This window comes from Manduca sexta, chromosome 23 (genome assembly GCF_014839805.1).
Source record: "Manduca sexta isolate Smith_Timp_Sample1 chromosome 23, JHU_Msex_v1.0, whole genome shotgun sequence".
Classification (NCBI taxonomy): Eukaryota; Metazoa; Arthropoda; class Insecta; order Lepidoptera; family Sphingidae; genus Manduca; species Manduca sexta.
The window spans coordinates 7669890-7687442 of record NC_051137.1 but is presented as its reverse complement, the minus strand read 5'-3'; the positions used below and the strand labels follow the sequence as shown (position 1 = coordinate 7687442).

Below are 17553 nucleotides of genomic sequence, written 5' to 3'. Positions count from 1 at the left end.
TAGAAGTTAACCAATTTGAAAATTCCGCGGGTTTAAATTAGCTCGTACAATTCTCAGTATTTGACGGAAACATAGTCATCGTGCATAATAGTGTGTGGAATCGTTTGAATGAGTATGAGTGAAGAAAATGTGCGTTTAATTCCGTAGCATAGATCACGGGAAAACTCGCATAATAAAGATGGATGATTTTGAAACTGGTGATATAAGTATTTTATGTTCTTTATTATAGTAAACTTAATGCATTCATTTTATTACTATTTCAGATGATCATTTTAGCGTCGACTCAAATGGCATCATCACAAATAACAAGCTTCTTGACGCGGACAACAACAATGCTTACTACGAGTTTGTCGTCACTGCTAAAGACAAGGGAGAGCCTGCTAAAACTGGAACTGCTACAGTACGAGTTTACACAAAAAACAAGAATGACGAAGAACCAAAATTCTCACAGCAAGTGTACACACCGAATGTTGATGAGAATGCTGGTCCAAATACTTTAGTCACAACTGTAGTTGCTTCTGATAAAGATGGTGACAACGTACGCTTCGGTTTTGTCGGCGGAGGTACAAGTTCAGGCCAGTTTGTCATAGAAGAAATAACTGGTGTAATCCGACTGCACAACAAAGCTATATCGCTTGACAGAGATAAATATGAACTAAACGTAACTGCTATGGATGACGGCGCATGTTGCGTTAATGGAGATGCTACAATTCACACTTCCACGGCTGTTGTAGTTGTATTTATAACAGACGTGAACGATAATAAGCCTATATTTAAAGATTGTCCTACGTATTTTCCGAAAGTCGAAGAAGGCGCGCCAAATGGCAGCCCTGTTATAAAAGTTCATGCCACTGATGAAGACAAGGGAGTGAATGGACAAGTTAAATATTCTATAGTACAACAACCTAATCAAAAAGGCACTAAGTTTACTGTAGATGAGGAAACAGGTGAAGTATCCACGAACAAAGTATTCGACAGAGAAGGAGATGACGGAAAATTCGTATCGGTAACAGTAAAAGCAACGGATCAAGGAGAGCCATCATTAGAGGGTGTATGTTCATTCACTGTAGAAATTACTGACGTTAACGACAATCCGCCATTGTTCGACAGACAAGTAAGCAATCGATTACTGTAAATAACTTTGTAGTTAGCACACTTGAGTGCATGAGTACACAATTATTTGCATGCATTTCAGCTAGGCCTAATTATTCACTGTAACTCTGATGTATCTTGCAGAAATATGTGGAGAATGTTAAACAGGACGCCAGTATAGGCACGAACATATTGCGAGTTTCCGCATCTGACGAGGACGCCGATAATAACGGTGCTATCGTATACACTTTAAGTGCACCGTATAATCCGGCCGACATAGAATATTTCGAAATCCAGCCCGAATCGGGCTGGATCGTACTTAAGAAACCGCTCGACGTAAGTGTGCTTTTTATTTCCGTCACTCGACACACTCACAACCACATCGTGTGAGATAATGATAAGAGAGATGAATGAATGTGAACTTTACTAATAAAGTTTGGTGGATGAGTGCTACCTACAGGCCTTAGGATTGAATTGGCACGTATGTTTAAGTCACTTTAAATGTAAATAGTTCTAAATTCCGCTGCTGTAAATTGCCTGGTCGGGTAATCCTGGCTGTGAGGAGTAGTTGTCCATTGAACGTCGGCGGGAGGCGAGCGCGGGGTGTGGGCGGGTGCGGGTTGCGGGGAGCGGGGTGCGGGCGGCGGGCGGCGGAGCGCTCGCGGCCGCGACGCTTGTTCTTCTTGCAGCACAATTAGTTTGAGTTGCCGCCAGCGCCGGCTCCGCACTAAATCTTCGTTAACGTTTATTTCCGCACCACCATCTTGCATTAACTATACCTTATGGATAAATGCGACTTGTGTACAATACTAACCTTGTAAAGGATATAATACTGCTGTAAATATTTCACCGTCGATACCTATGTTTAGTTCTAAAACATGTACAGTTTCTGTAAGAGCACTTCTGTATATTTCGCACAAACTAGTTTCGAAGTTTATTTTATTGTAAGTAATCGATTAAATTGATTTGGGAAGCTTCCGCTTTGAACATACTTATCGATATTATATGTATTATGTACATGTTTTGTTACTAATCTCAGATATAGCTTCGCGGGGACGTTCCGCCGGGGCGGTTCGACTCTCGCCTCGTGAATGTTTCCCAAGTGCTAGACGACTACTCATGCCATAATATTATCATCTGTGATAGTTTAACATGGATAATTTTTAAATTTTTTCCAGGGCGCCAGTATTTATTGATATCTATTTGTATAATATTATTAGTTGATAACAAGATGGGCAGATTGCCTGTACGGCAGTTTGGCCATCTCTCCAGTTGTGACATATTCCTTCTGTGAAAGGGGCAACGTTCTCAAAAACAAATTTGTACAGTTTAACCGTAACGTCCATCGTTTGTAATATATATTCATTTAAATGAGTGTCGTTTCGTTGTAGACATTACGAGGTCACCAAAACATTCTTATGACAACTTGACCTTTCCGCCATGTCTTGTATGCAGAGCTGCATGCATTTGCCTGCTTTTTGTTAAGTTCTTTATTTTGTTTTTACATTATTGTACAGTACTTTACTATACCTAATGTACAGTTTATCTTTCTCTTCATTGTACAGATGAACTTGTAAAATACGAAAGATATTTTTGTTTCCGATTTATTTTCTTGCACCACCTAATATTGGCTACATCAAGGAGTGCTACTGTAAGTAAGTGTGAACGATGCCTGTACATGAATGCAGACGACAGAACGAACATTATATTTATAATACTTAGACTCTGTGCAATATTTCTTCTCTTCTTTTATTTAGCTTATAGGATGGAAGACGGAAGCGTGTAAGTTATGTGATCAATACTTTAACCTTGGTATATCTTAAGCCAATAGAAATAGAAGTAAAGTGAAAGTGGAAAATACTTGGTTTATTTTGTTAATTTGTTTGTTAGCAATGAGTATTTTATGTGTTTCTATTTTAGTTGTGTTATGTTTTATTTTCCCCCCGCTGACCTCTGACCCGTGTATCTGTAGCGGGACAGGTACCGACTGCGCGTGCGCGCCTCCGACAGAGGCGACCCGCCCTCCTCCGCAGACGTGGACGTTGAATTAGACGTGGTAGACAGGAACAATAAGCCCCCCATCTGGGACATGACCACGTATGGCCCCGTTCACATCAAAGAGAATGTCACAGTGGGTACCGTAGTGACCAGTGTGAAAGCAAGGTTGGTATAAGGCGCAGCGGGCTCCCGGGCCCGCCGCTCCTCCACTCCTTAACACTACTAACGACGTGGTTTTGTCTGTTTCCATCGACTCTTTCCCCGATAGCGAGAAACGTACAAGTTGGAGGCTATGGCTCAAGACAAGGGCTTCCCACCCTTGTCCAGAACCGTGGAGGTCCAGATAGACGTAGTGGATCGCGCAAACAATCCCCCCGTGTGGGACCACACGGTGTATGGCCCGATCTACATTCGAGAGAATTTGCCCGTGGGCGCCAAAGTGGTGTCCGTGAAAGCAAGGTGCGTGGGTTACTGTTCGGCACGGGCTCCGCACGCAGCCCCGACACCTGCACGCAGTGTGCGACCCCGCGGCGCATCCCTGTCGCCGCTGACGCTTATCTTGCCCTAACCTACATGTATATCTCACTACCCAATTTATGTGAAAATGAGATGATTATAACTCCCTGCCGTAATCCTCTTGTTATTTCCTGAAATTTGAGAGTGATATAAAAGTTTTCCTTTATTCAGGTATAATATGTTTTACTTTCTGAACTTGAAATGTTGAAAGCCATTAGACGATGCCAGTAGATTTGATATTCCAATATGAAAGTAAAACATTTACAATTACACTCGCATATTCCTCTGTCCATGTCAGTGTAAGCGCGACATAAAGTCTGTTCAGATATACGCGATATTTGCTGCCATTCAGAGCGTTACAATTACCGCTTAGTAAAGCGGTGTTCCGCCGGATATTTAGGAAACGTTTTGTGTTCGCTCCCCAGTGGCAGGGAATACCGCATACATCTGAATAAGCTTTTAAAGCGGTCCTGACGCGCATTCCCTAGAGCGCAGTGTGACAAGTCGTGCGCCGCGGGCGTCTTCAGATACCGTCTGCCTCTCACTTGGTGATCTAACTACGGTGTTATCATTTGTGCATCTCGAATGCATTGTCACGAACACGCGGATTTATCGTGTATCACCAGCGTGCATTTAAAAGGGCTCACTGCTTACGTGGAACGGGGAACACAAAATAATAAGGTTTTGTTCAAAAATATCTATCGAGTTCTTAGAAACCCTGTTGCAGTAGTTTTATGCGATAGATATTTTTGAACAATCCGTGAGAGGTATCAAGTGATACTGTTGGTATTGTCCATTGTATCTGCATGTAGGCTGCGACATCTGCATTATGAATCGTAATTTATCCGAGTTTTAAGGTTATGATCTAAGGGATGAATAGCATGTTACAGTTTACTTCAGTGTTTAGTTCGTAGTATGACGAAGGCAGTAGGTATTGTCCAATTAATTTAAAATCAAAGATTCCATGGATTTATGATAATAGTGCTTGCCAAATTTTTGTTTCGTTGGCATTTTATTTATTCGCAGTTATGTTGTTATTGAAAAATTTATAAAGCTTGTCAAAATAAACACATGTTTTAAAATTACGATGAAATAAAATAGTGCCATTGACAAATTAAATTCATTTTATGTGTTTTTTTGGTTTAGTTTATAGTACTTATATTCTAAAAAGGCATCAACATTTTATTTGATATTTTTGTAGCGTTTAATGTAGATTTTATTCTTTGTGTTACATTCGGCTTATTGTTAGAGTTTAAATGGGGAATTTTTACTTCTACGATTTTTTACATTTTGCTTTTTACGAAATGTGGAAGTAGGTTGATTAGTCGAAATATATACGTATTTAAAAACTGAAGTGAAATAAATATACCCTAAGAATATTAAAAAATAACGGGATATTATCGAGCCAATAAAACAAAGTAATAAAATATATATAATACAATACAGCACCTGACATTCTTAAAGTTGACTATCGTGTTACAAATTTTGCCTTCATTAATTTTGTTCATAAATTCATATGAATCTAATATTCCTAAATACTCTACAAAATAGTATGATATAACATCTAAAACATCTCTAAATTCTTATAAAAATATAATTCTGTTATATACTGAACGTTTAGCTTATAGAGTTATGAATGATAAGGCTTTACGAATGTCAATATAACAAGGGTGCGGTGTAAGTTTATAGGTGAGTATGTGGAAAACAGTGCCGCGGAAAAGATGAATGTGCATCACTTATGTGCCACGGGCTATAAATTAGTTATTGCATCGTTATTTTAATTTCATAGTGCATTTCACAGAGTGGTCGATGGCAAGTCTGATTCACCTCTAATGTCTATCTGTTCGTCCTAAACAACACTTTTCAAACTCACCAAAATATTATGGAGACGAAACCATTACTAATTCACTTTACTAACATTTTATTAATTTAGTTTTAAAAGAGTAATTCATTTGCAATTGTCAAATGCCTCGATATTTAAATATTGTGTTAAAGCATGACTCTTTGGAATATTTATTAAGTATATTTAAAATTCTTAACATATTAATTGTTGACATAACCAATATACGCCATTATTTATTTTACATTAAATTAGTATAATAATTCTACTAATATTAACTTAAGTAATTGCGAAGGATTGTGAATATGTTAGGATGTTTATTGGTTAGGAACTGATGAATAAATTTGAATGTAATTTGGTAAACTGTAATTTGTCCGGAAAACGACTCAATGGAGATATTCTTTCGGAAAAGCTCGTTCATGTATCAAAGTTCCGAGCAAAACATAGTTTTAAATAATAATAAAAAACGGCAAGAGTAGAAAAGCGTATATAAATATTCCAAAGATGAAGTAATAACTTTATTTATTGTTTACTTGCTGATAACAAATATAAGTAGGTCATACTGTATTTATTTTCTTTTCCACTAACTTATAATTTAGATCGATTTTAACCACATATTGATTATAATTAAATTATTGCCGTTTCATTTCCCAATACTGTCATTTATTTTGAGGTTTTGATGCGTTTGTCGTAATTCTACCCAGCAGTATAAATAATAGATATAAAAAGAAAATATTCCAAATTCAAAATCATTTCAATTCATTCAAAACTTCACATTCATTTCAAAGTTGATATAAAACAGCCACCATATAACCACTATACTTGTATATTATATCGTCGCTGATATAAAACCAGTCTTATTAATAGTCCAATAAATATGTATTAGAGTTTGTTGACATTCTTATGTAGCATTAAGATGGTGATATCACTGAAATTAGCTGCATCCTTAGACTATATAATATAAGGTAACAGCTTGTATGATTTTTCATTTTTACTAAAGTGTAAGATCTGGTGCTCATGCACACATTTATAAAAACTTGTATTAGACAGATCAGTGTGCGTAAAATAGCTAAGATTAGGTAATTATCATAATGTACATGTATTGCACTTTCTATATAGTAGTTACATTGAAAGTGACTGAACTTTTTGCACTCGGCAATGAGAACATGGCGCGTCGTTTCTATATAGTCTTGCGCAAATTTCTATAATTATTTCTAAGAATTTTAATGAAGATGTTTTCCTTGCAGTTGGTTAGATTTTATTGTATAAAAAATCCACCTGATAAATTTCAAGGAGTGAAATCCATTTCAGCCGTAAAGGGCAAACAGATTACCATATTTGATAATAATAAACTATTATTTCAGAAATTTTAGTGAAATACGCATTCAAAACTTGTATTCGGAAAGACTTGTGCCTTTAGTACAATAGCTTTACATCGAACTATTAGTTTTGAACCAATATTGTACCGTATGAAATAACTTAATAAATATATTTTGCAGATTAATAAATATTTTTTGAGTATACCATTTTAGTAGGTACTTGCATAAAATTAAACGCAGGACGAAAACCTTTCCACAAAATAATGTATTTTTTATTTATTTTCAATCTTTTGGTATCAATCTACGGTCGCTAAAAATATGTGTTTATGTTAACAAACTAAATAATGTTGCGTCTGTAATGCAAATAAGGCGAAATAAATTGTGGGGTTAATGCATAGTACCAATGCAGTAGTACCTATTCCATAACTAATAAAAATTAAACTTGGTGATTCATCAACTGATTTCCTTATTACATAATATAATATTATGATACACTTCAAAAATATTAAGCTAATTTATCTTGTAACGTTATAATTATAACGGTTTGCTTAATTCTGCCATGTCGAAATATAAATTAAAACGTTGTATAAATATTTACACGCATCGGATATTACGTAGCACGGATATCAAATTAAAACATGTTGATAGCCGGTGGCGGTGAATTAAAGAATATTCGTTACCGGCAAAATAATACATTTGTAAATGAATTGCTCTATTTAGACTCAAGGTTACTGTTTCAGTTTGTCTATTTTCAAAAAATGCCTTTTTAATGGCGTTGAGGGATTTGTGATTCGCTTCAGTTTCGAACAGCATTTTTTTGCAACCTTGATGTCGTCACGTGCCGTTGTTATTTGTTTAATTTTATTCCGATAACAATGTATTACAGCGTTGTTTGCATTTTCAGCTCGGGCATTGAAAACAATCCCACAGTGTTTTACCGTTTAATGCCCGGCTCCACTGCACAAACCAACAAGTTTCACACATTTTATTTACAACAAAGAGCTGACAATGGATTCACATGGGCAGACATAAAGGTCAATCATCCGTTAGACTACGAAAGCATCAAGGAATACAATCTTACGATTCGAGTTGAGGTAAGATTGTATTATTTGTTTTTTTTAACTTATATCTTGATTTGAGGGTACCTCCAAGAATAAAATGACGCTCTATGTATTTTATATGTACCTATGTGAAAATTTGCTTTTATAAGATAAATTAAAAATTAAGAATACCTTTTGTTCAGTAATCCGTGGTACATATTAAGTTTTATAAAGTTTTTGTTTAGATTGGTTATCGTAACACAAAACAATATTCAGAAAACGTAATCATAACAGCCGAGGCAGCTAACTTTAGATATATTAATTCCTTATGAAGTGTTTATCAAGCGTTTCATCTAAACCGAAAACTTTAATTAAATAATTAGTTTGTCAAACTTTCGTATATCCGAGGGCCAAGATTGAGGCGATATTAGGGAATTAATTTTAATACAAAACCTAAAGAAAACCGTGCTTCTAATCAACCAGTTCTTACTTCATTTAATATTATTTAACGATAATTATCGGTTCCGTTGATGTTTATTCGGCAAATAATTAATAATGGTAAAGCTCATACATTCGGGATACGATTAACCAAATACATATTTGTATTGTAGAAATGTAATTGCATGAACTTTCGAATATGACTGGTGTATCAATAAATACTATTACGTTTGTTTATATCAAACGTACTGCAATTATAATTAAATTTACGATTGATAAATTAATAATGTTTATATGTACATACAAAATGTTCGGTTATAAAAAGAGTTTAATTTATATTTATTAATTAAAATCCATTCCTGTCGCTTGAGATAATTCCGTCGTGTCGTCAACCCGTTTTATGTTATTATAATTGTTTTAATAGAGTTACGGTTTCTCATATTTGACGTTTATTACGGAAGTTAGAATTTACATAACATGTAGCACCCTCGTGTTAAAATATTTAATGAGGTTTGGCAAAAGCTATGCACTGCGCTGAGTAAAGGTTAAATTGTAGTCATTAGGGTGAGCGCAAATTGCTTAAATAATAAGTTGTACTTCGCTACTAAAAATAATAAATATATTTGTCCATCGTTTGCCATGAATATGATACTCTTGTCAGGAACTACGTGAGTCTTAAACTAAATAATCCCTGTTTCAATACGATACGACTATGTTCCATACATTATTAATGTGGTATTCTTTAAAAGCTATTTGCTAGCGTTATTCACCGTTTAATTATAATAATTCCATAAATACCTATAAAGATTTTATATTTTCTTGTAAATAGAACAACGGGGCACAACAACTTGCTTCTGAAGCGACTGTCTACATCATGCTAGAAGACGTCAACGATGAAATTCCACTCTTTACTGAACGAGAACAAGAGACGGTTCTGGAAGGCGAACCGATTGGCACAAAGGTCACGCAAGTCAATGCTATTGATAAGGACGGAACTTTCCCGAACAACCAGGTAAGTTGATCTTTTACTTATAAGGTTGAGCTTGTAACTTGTACACTATGATACATTGGAAAGTTGCGATGTGTTAAGGCAATGTGTTGTCTTTTTGGCGAGTCTTATCGTTTTCGCCTACATAAAACTCTTTTGAATGAAAGTTCGGCAGGAAATGTTTTCTAGAGAAAAGCAGGTTATGACCGAAACTACAATTTAATCTCTATAAAAATCAATGTCAAATCTATCTGGTAAGTATTGTTGCGGTATGTAATAGCAATTAAATAGAAAAAATGCTAGGATTATTAAATTAACAATACTAGATTTAGTACAACAATAATATATAGGACAAATATATTGAATCTATGATACTTTAATGAGCAAAATTTTATGCTGTTATATTTCGAATAACATAATGAGATGAAATTTTGTTCTATACAGTTTATGAACTCGCGGTACCTTAATTAAGATGAAAGTTTAAACAACAACATCGCATATTAAACCGCAAAGTTCTCAGTTCCTGTATAAATTAAAATCAACTGTAAAATAGAAATAATTTTGACATCAAATGCTGAAACTGAAACTAATGTTGTCTTATATAATATGTATTAATAAAAAATGATTATGCAGAAATACCGTTTAATCATTTCCTATATATTTACGCGAATGGTAGATATCGAAATAAAACTCGTTTTCGAAATTAATCGCGGTTTTTTCTATTTTAATTTTCACCCGATGGTTCGTAGCTTGGAGTTTTCATTATAATTGGGCGGACGAATTTTAAAGTCAATACAGTTGTGTTTTAATGTTATTTTTGTAAAAGAAAAATCTTTGTGTGATACAGAAGTTTAAATAAATAATGTGTAATCTATTTTATCCAACGCCAGACTATCCAGCCACTGATACAGTTGCTTTGTAAATATGTCCTGTTATTATTGTATACAAGATCTTGAGGTGACTTTTACCGAACATTTGTATATTATATGCAATATATAATGTTGTATAGTTGACTTTTCGGGTGACCAACACTTCAGTCCGTCCTGTAACCGTGAAGGCTACAAAGTCGAAAGGGCGGGACAAAATTATAGTATAAAAACCGCGATATAATCCGAAAACATAATAAATAATTATCCACGTTTTCTTTTGAATCTAGTTCCTGATTTGTTCTTCCAAATCATTGTTGAAATGCCGCGTGTGTAATATAAAATCTATCCAGATTTAAGTTGATTTTGTATGTTTTAATATCGAAATTCTTAAAATGACTTAATTAGCTTTTTTTAATGATTTTAATTACCAGACACTCGGGAAGAACAGGGTTCTTGTAGCTCAATTTAATATAACATTTTACTTAGTCGGGTTTCGTAATTATATCACAATACAATTTCTAGTGTAGCTTAATTATGCAAACTAATCATCGATTACTATTTTATCCGAACTATAGTTGTGTAGCATTACGGGCTGCGGCAAGTGTGTCCGACGTACCTATGACGAATGATCGGCAGTCGGCTCCTCGGCTATTCACTGCGGCTAATGACTCGTGATACCTTTCATAAATTAATACTGGCTTAAACTCGAAGTCATGGAGAATTGTGCACGACGTTTAACGTTTGAATTTCGAAAGTCTACGCTAGTTTTAATAACTGCCCTCGTATTTTTCCACACTTCGGTTTTGCTTATATTTTTCTTTATATACGTACAAAAACAAACGTCTTGCCAATAAACATTCTTATTAATTAACTTAATTTCTTGTTCGTCATTTTAATCTTTTACCAAACTAGTCGTGTACACTATGAGACATACCACAGGACTGTCTATCTGTGTAATAATAATTATCAGACTTGTTTCAATTCTATTCACATTTACAATAATGTTTATTCCATTTTACCGCATACCAGTGTAGAGTAATAGCATTTATAAATAACTAAAACAATTTCAATTATGAAATTGTAACGGTTAAACAGGATAATTAACATATTCAGGAAGGTAATATTTATGTAATTGTATTATTCAATTTTCAATTTCGTTGCAGTGGGTTTTAGTCCCGCGAATTGTTTTTAAATAAAATTTTCACATTAAACGTTAAAAGTTAATGTTTTAATATTAAATGTTTATACTTACTAGGGCAGTAAGGCATTCTCTTAGATCTAGTGTTAAAAATGTGATGACATAGAATGTTTGAAAATACATTCTTAAGGTTATATTTACAAATTACATTTTTCATGTGAAAATCCCTAGATCTTAAACGCTTAGGGTTCGTTTAAGTATTATGTAAGCACTTAAGGGGGGGGGGGGGGTCTATGGTTTGCCTATTTTCGATGACATGGTGGACAGGAGGTCTGAACAATCTTTATGTCAGCAAAAGTTATTTTATAATTTTTTTGTTAAATAAATGACAATAAAAACATTCCAATTGATTTTGCAAATCTATGCTTGCGTAAGTATGGAAGAAGGTGGCAAGTAAGACCTTTGCTTACTTTTGCTGATAGAAGGGAAGATTGGTTTAAAAAATACTGCTTAAGTACGTAATATTTGAACGGCCCCCTTATACGCGCTCCTCATAGTTATGTGCACGGGATATTTTAAATAGTTTTTACTAATTGGTTATTGTTTTGAAAAAGAAACCATCCGTGAAGTCGATTCTACCAAATATTTTCCGTGTCTTTACAATATACTTATCGGTTAAACTTATAAATATTAAAAAAAAATGTAAATACCGTTAAACTAGTGTATATGTCAGGTAATAAGGCTAGATATACTTAAATATTGAATTAATACGTGTAACACTTTTTCAATATTTTCAACAAAGAAACTTTTGTCTCATTTTCCTATTGTCAGTATATGATGACTGTGTACAAAATCGCACTCAATGCTGAAATGTTTTGCTTTTTAATTCACTTGCGTTCTCATAAATAATCCACGATAACACGAAATAAACTACAAAATGTATACACATTCTGAGCAAATATGCAACTGTTGCGATTTACGTCGTCTATAATTTTCCTGAACGCCGGGGAATAAAAATGCAATTTTCGTCCGTTGTGATTGTACTTTGAATTGGTGTGCAATTATAAATAATTAAATACATTGGCTTCGTTATAGCGCGTACTCGTACACATGTAGATTAAACTTTGATATACTGCATTATTGCATTGAAAATAAGTCACTATGTTAATTTATTTAATAACTTATGTATCTGTATTCTGATATGCTTGTAGTTTTGTAAAACTTTTTATGATTCCAGTGTATTCATCAAATGTAGCGATTTCCTTTTATAAACAACATAATATTTCGATGGAACAATTAGTGTAAGCTAGACCATTGCTGCACGCAATTTCTTTTCATTTCAACCGTATTTATGGCGGTTTCTGTGCAGTTAAAGCAAATGGCGTGTTTAAATAACAGACTCTACGTTGCGATAGTATTCCGTTTGAAATATAATATCAGATGTAAAGCACCTAATTACTACGTTCATAATACAATTAAATTTCAGTCTAAATTAACATGACAAGAAATAGTTTGTAAATCATTATGTTATTGTAAATGAAACCAACAAATTAACATTTCATATTTATTTGGCATCGGTTTACATTCGGTTGTCAACGAACAAGTAAACTTATTCCGAAATGAAAACATTTTTAAGCCGTCATTATTAATGCAAGCGCTGAAAACTTACAACCGTCTTCGTTATTAGAATCGCCAATTGGCCCGGCGCTGTTATTCAGAAGTTTCTAGTCAAGTTTGCGTAAACGTTTCTTCATTTAGCCAGTTTAGGTTCGGTGTAGAGCACCTGTTTGAATTTGAGTCAATGGGAAGATTTACTTTAACTTCCATATTATGTGCAGATGGAGCTAACAGCTCGCCACTCGGTAGTCGCTACGTATCACAAACTTCTAGCAAAGTCTTATACAACTTTTGAATAACAACTTTATGAATATAAAGTTGTCTTGTACAGGGCTTATACGCTGCGAAGATTCGGCTGAAATTTTACGTTTGGTCATAGCTATATTACCTAACTTCTGGTAAGGTAAGTGTGTCGCGTTCTGCTATCAGGCTGTATATATCTGGTGCATCTCTGCACATTTGTCGGTTGATCCCCGGGATGGACGGCAGTGTGTAGTTGGCCTCACGCTGCCGTAGACGCCGAAGGCGTCCTTCGGTGCGCGGGGGCTTCTGAGCCTCCTGAGTATATATCTGGTTCCAACAGGTCGGCATGGTTGTGTCGACTGCCGAGGGGTAATCATCTCTGTCAGTCGACATTTTATTGAACTCTTGTCCACTTACCGTCACGTGAGGTCACTTTTTCATGCACGTATAAAAAAAGGTACATAGCTAACTGATATGACTTATAAAGGTTGTTCTACTATGATTTACGTTCGTGTAATGAATAGTCGCGTATTCTAGTAATAGTAAATAAAATAAGCTATTGGAAATATATTTTTTGAAGTACCTACTTAAGCGTGCGTAGTGAGTGCCCTTATGTAGATGCCGAAAATTATTATAATATATTACTGCTTTACTATGTACAATTTTTCTATTGTCTGAAGTATATTAATTAACCTTCGCGAAAGAACTATTGTCCCTGAGGGTATATATTATAATTAAAATAATACCGACATAAATTATTTTCTGATAAGTAAAATTAAATATCTTGCTCATGAGCTAATTCAAATAATATAACGACGTTAATAAATGACACATACATTTATCTGCTAATTATAGTACTAAAATATCAGTCTTTTGAATTGTAAGTAAAATTTTCAACGATTTTCTCTGTTTTTAAATGATTCATTAATTTATTCATGTAGTTCTCTAAACTTGCTAAATGATACCTGATGCATTATGTTTATTTGCATAAGGTAGCATGTGCGTCTGGCTCGACAGCGGGTCAGCAACACTGTCTCGTAGAAAACCGATGTGATAGCTTCCGGCGGTCCAAAAAACTGACTTAATCCCTATTTCCTAAGTACTTCTTTCCTACCCCTTGTGTTTGCAGCTATCATAGATTAAGTATTTATATTTTTTCAAATTAATACTCAGTTCCATCATGTGTTAAACTGCTAGGTATGCGTCGTCACGTTCATAGCAATAAGTTTTGCCAAGTCACAAGCCGTTCCCGTGGCGTTTGTTTTTCGCAAAATAGAATCTTGTTACACTATTTTGTTCCTAATTGGAACAGAAATTACAAGAAGGGAAGGCATTTCCTGCAAGTCATTACCTCCGTAGTTTGTATTAAAACTCATCTTGGTTAGATTTCTAATAAACATAGAAATTCTGAGGACTAAATAAAGGTTTTCTAGTCATGATTAATTTTAGTGTCCATTTCTCGCGTCTTAATATAATAAATTTATTACGTAAAATTTTGTACACAGTCAGAACAATTGATTATAATTGTTTTTGTATTGCGATTTCAAGTGAATGAAATTTGGCCCTCAAAATTTAAATGTTTTATCTTTTTGTAGAAAAATTTCTTCAGCGTAATTTTTCAATGGATACAATTCACATTTTTATGTGCTTACTTCAGCGGCTTGTTTACCCGCCCAGGGTTTCGGTCTTTGTCCGGTACGAGTTCTCAGTGCTTCACATCGTTTTCACCCGTTTTTTTTTCTGTATAAAAAACTGCAAATCTAATTGGACACGTGTCAGATATGGCAGTGGCAGGCATCGTAACGAATGAATACTGTATTTTGACGACTTTCACCCTTATTTATTTTTATGTGAATATATGTATCCAAATTCCGTCGAAATTTTATTTTAACATTTATAAGAGTTTCAATGTACTTTATCAATATTAAAGTTTTATTGTTATATTTTATTTCCCTATCAGAAATTAACTGATAAACGGTTTTAATTCTATTTTGTATTATGAATCAAATTGAATCTCTGTGTAGTTAGGACTGCGTTTAACAATTAAACGTTAATTAATACCACTTAAACCAAATCTATATATCTATTACATCAGCCTCGTATTATATATTCCGCTACTGAGCACAGTCCTTCTCTCTGACTGGCAAGGCTATCGAATATCTACAATTGTATCTATATTTCAATTCAAACTTCAATTTAATGTTTTGTCAATAGGTGTACTACTATATCGTGGATTCGCCGCGCAACGAAGGGAAGGACTTCTTCGAAATCAGTATGCAGACCGGGGAAATCTTCACAAAAGTTGTGTTCGACAGAGAAAAGCAGGGGGCGTACGCTCTGGAGGTGGAGGCGCGCGACGGAGCACCCTCGGCCCGGCCTAATTCTGACAACCAGCCGAATTCAGGTAAGGCGCTCATTTACATAATACACATTTATTACTTTCTATAACGGATAGGAATTTCTGCATGTATAAATTGTTAAAGATATTGTAAATTTTATTTATTAATATGGCGTCTTTTTGTTTATGTTAATACTAATATTTTACCAGGTTGGAATTGTTAATTTATAATAATGTAGTACCCAGAGACTATCGTCGCGATATTCGAAAATGTTAGACAACTCTTTTTGATTATAATCCATTTTTATATTGCTCGAGCAATATAACAATATTTTTTACGTGACGCGACTATGTCTTCGACTAAACGGCTCATTTTTCATTCTAAAAAACTAGCGGCAGCCGCGTTTTATAGAACAATCGTTAGGTTCTGCGCAGATGTACGGAATGGCGTTGTAGAAACCGAATTAAATAATATTAGTGATTAAAACAAAAGTGTATTTATTTTATGGAAGATATTATTTGTGTGCTTGGGTTCACGAAGTACGTAAGAGCAATAAAGTACACAATCTTGTGTTAAAACATATCTTAAAGTTTCTCGCGACTGAGTTTTAGTTGGTTTTATGCCCGCATTAGGCTTGCTAGCGATAAGGGTTAACCTTCTATTGACCGTCTGACCTACCGAACGGCTTGAATTGCATTTTTTATTACTTGATAGGTCTTTTGTATGTAAAGGTCTGTCTAAGTGGGTATCACCGTAATGTCTATTTCTGCTGCAACATTATTAGACGTAGCATCTAATATATCAAGGAGAAGAAAGCAGTACAGTACCTACCACATAGTGGTTTATAGTTTATGGTTAGTTTTGCTACCGTCTCTGGGCAGTCGTGACGCTTTTCGTTGAAAGCGAACAGTTTCCTCGTCTTTATTCATTCGTATAAAAACTTGCCTTTCATTGCTTGCCTCGTGGTAGGTATATTTTTTTGTATATGAAACTTATGTTTTCTGATGGGAAATTATATAATCACGTTTCACAATAATATTATAGACGAATATTTTTTGTCTCAGCTTGATAACACTTCGAAGACATGATTCGTTGTTCATGTCAATTGAATTTTGATACTTTGTTTATCTAATTATAACCATCTATAAATATGTTAATTGGATATTGATTTATATACTATTATATTTATAGTGATAAAAAACTGATTTAAGGAGTAAAGTATCAAACTATTATAACAACTGAAATGTTAACGCCTTCATCGTACAGTAGGACAAGCGATATAGCAGGATGTTCCTAGTTTTGTGTTTAGACAAATTGTTTGGGTGATAATAGTTCCCTAATTACATTTTTTGAGTTGTACCTTTTTCCTATTAATTTCGCGTATATATTAAATGTTATCCAAACTGAAGATCAGAAGAGAAGACCCAGAAATGCTACGTTACTACTACAAAACAGAAATGCATGATTACTTCCGAGCCTTAAGAATTTTGTATTATTCGAACAACGTCCCATTGTAAACATCTTTGGTAAATATTTTCGCTATACTTTGTTGGTGTCGACCCTTAGAAGGTCCTAACGTATTTAAACGCTTAGAAAAAAGTATTTTGAAAATGTCTAGTCGTAAAGGAATCGTTCAATTCATGCGCGGGATAGAAGGCCGTAGGTCGAAACGCACCGGTCCTCGGGCTAATCACTGCCACGACCCGCATTTAAATGCCTTTTTTTCTCCTTTGTAAATATACGTAATGCTGAAACTTTCCATGTTGACCTCCATTAAGCGTGGGTAAGGTTTATTGTGACTGTGCTTAGCTAGTAGTTACGTTTGCCACCGTCAGCGTGCAAGTTGACAAGGGCTCTCATATTTCACAGTTTCCTCCTTTCGAATTGATTGTATCGGCGCGTGTGACGCAATAAATTGTCCGTTTTCGATGTAGTCCTCTATTAGCTAAACAGGTCTGTGTCGCCTTACCGTATCGCGTCATCGTAAATCAAGGAGCGGAATAATCAGGCGCCGCCCCGGGCCCTAATCCGGTTAAGCTACTCATCCCTATATCCCGCCGCACCTACACAATAGGTGTCTTAGTTATAACTAACTATATGAGTTTCTGTAATATAT

At 34.8% G+C, this 17553-nt stretch overlaps 1 protein-coding gene across 1 annotated transcript in view; it reads left to right on the top strand.

Annotated features, from left to right (window-relative positions):
* LOC115445041 (neural-cadherin-like) overlaps positions 1-15660 on the top strand; it is a 63144-nt gene extending 47484 nt beyond the window's left edge. Inside the window, exons 6-13 of the mRNA XM_037441725.1 lie at positions 264-1114; positions 1237-1428; positions 3065-3223; positions 3359-3549; positions 7670-7859; positions 9073-9255; positions 15313-15502; positions 15647-15660. Coding sequence (XP_037297622.1) covers positions 264-1114; positions 1237-1428; positions 3065-3223; positions 3359-3549; positions 7670-7859; positions 9073-9255; positions 15313-15502; positions 15647-15660 — 1970 coding nt within the window. The remainder of the gene's footprint in view (positions 1-263; positions 1115-1236; positions 1429-3064; positions 3224-3358; positions 3550-7669; positions 7860-9072; positions 9256-15312; positions 15503-15646) is intronic.
* Positions 15661-17553: the final 1893 nt, after the last annotated feature.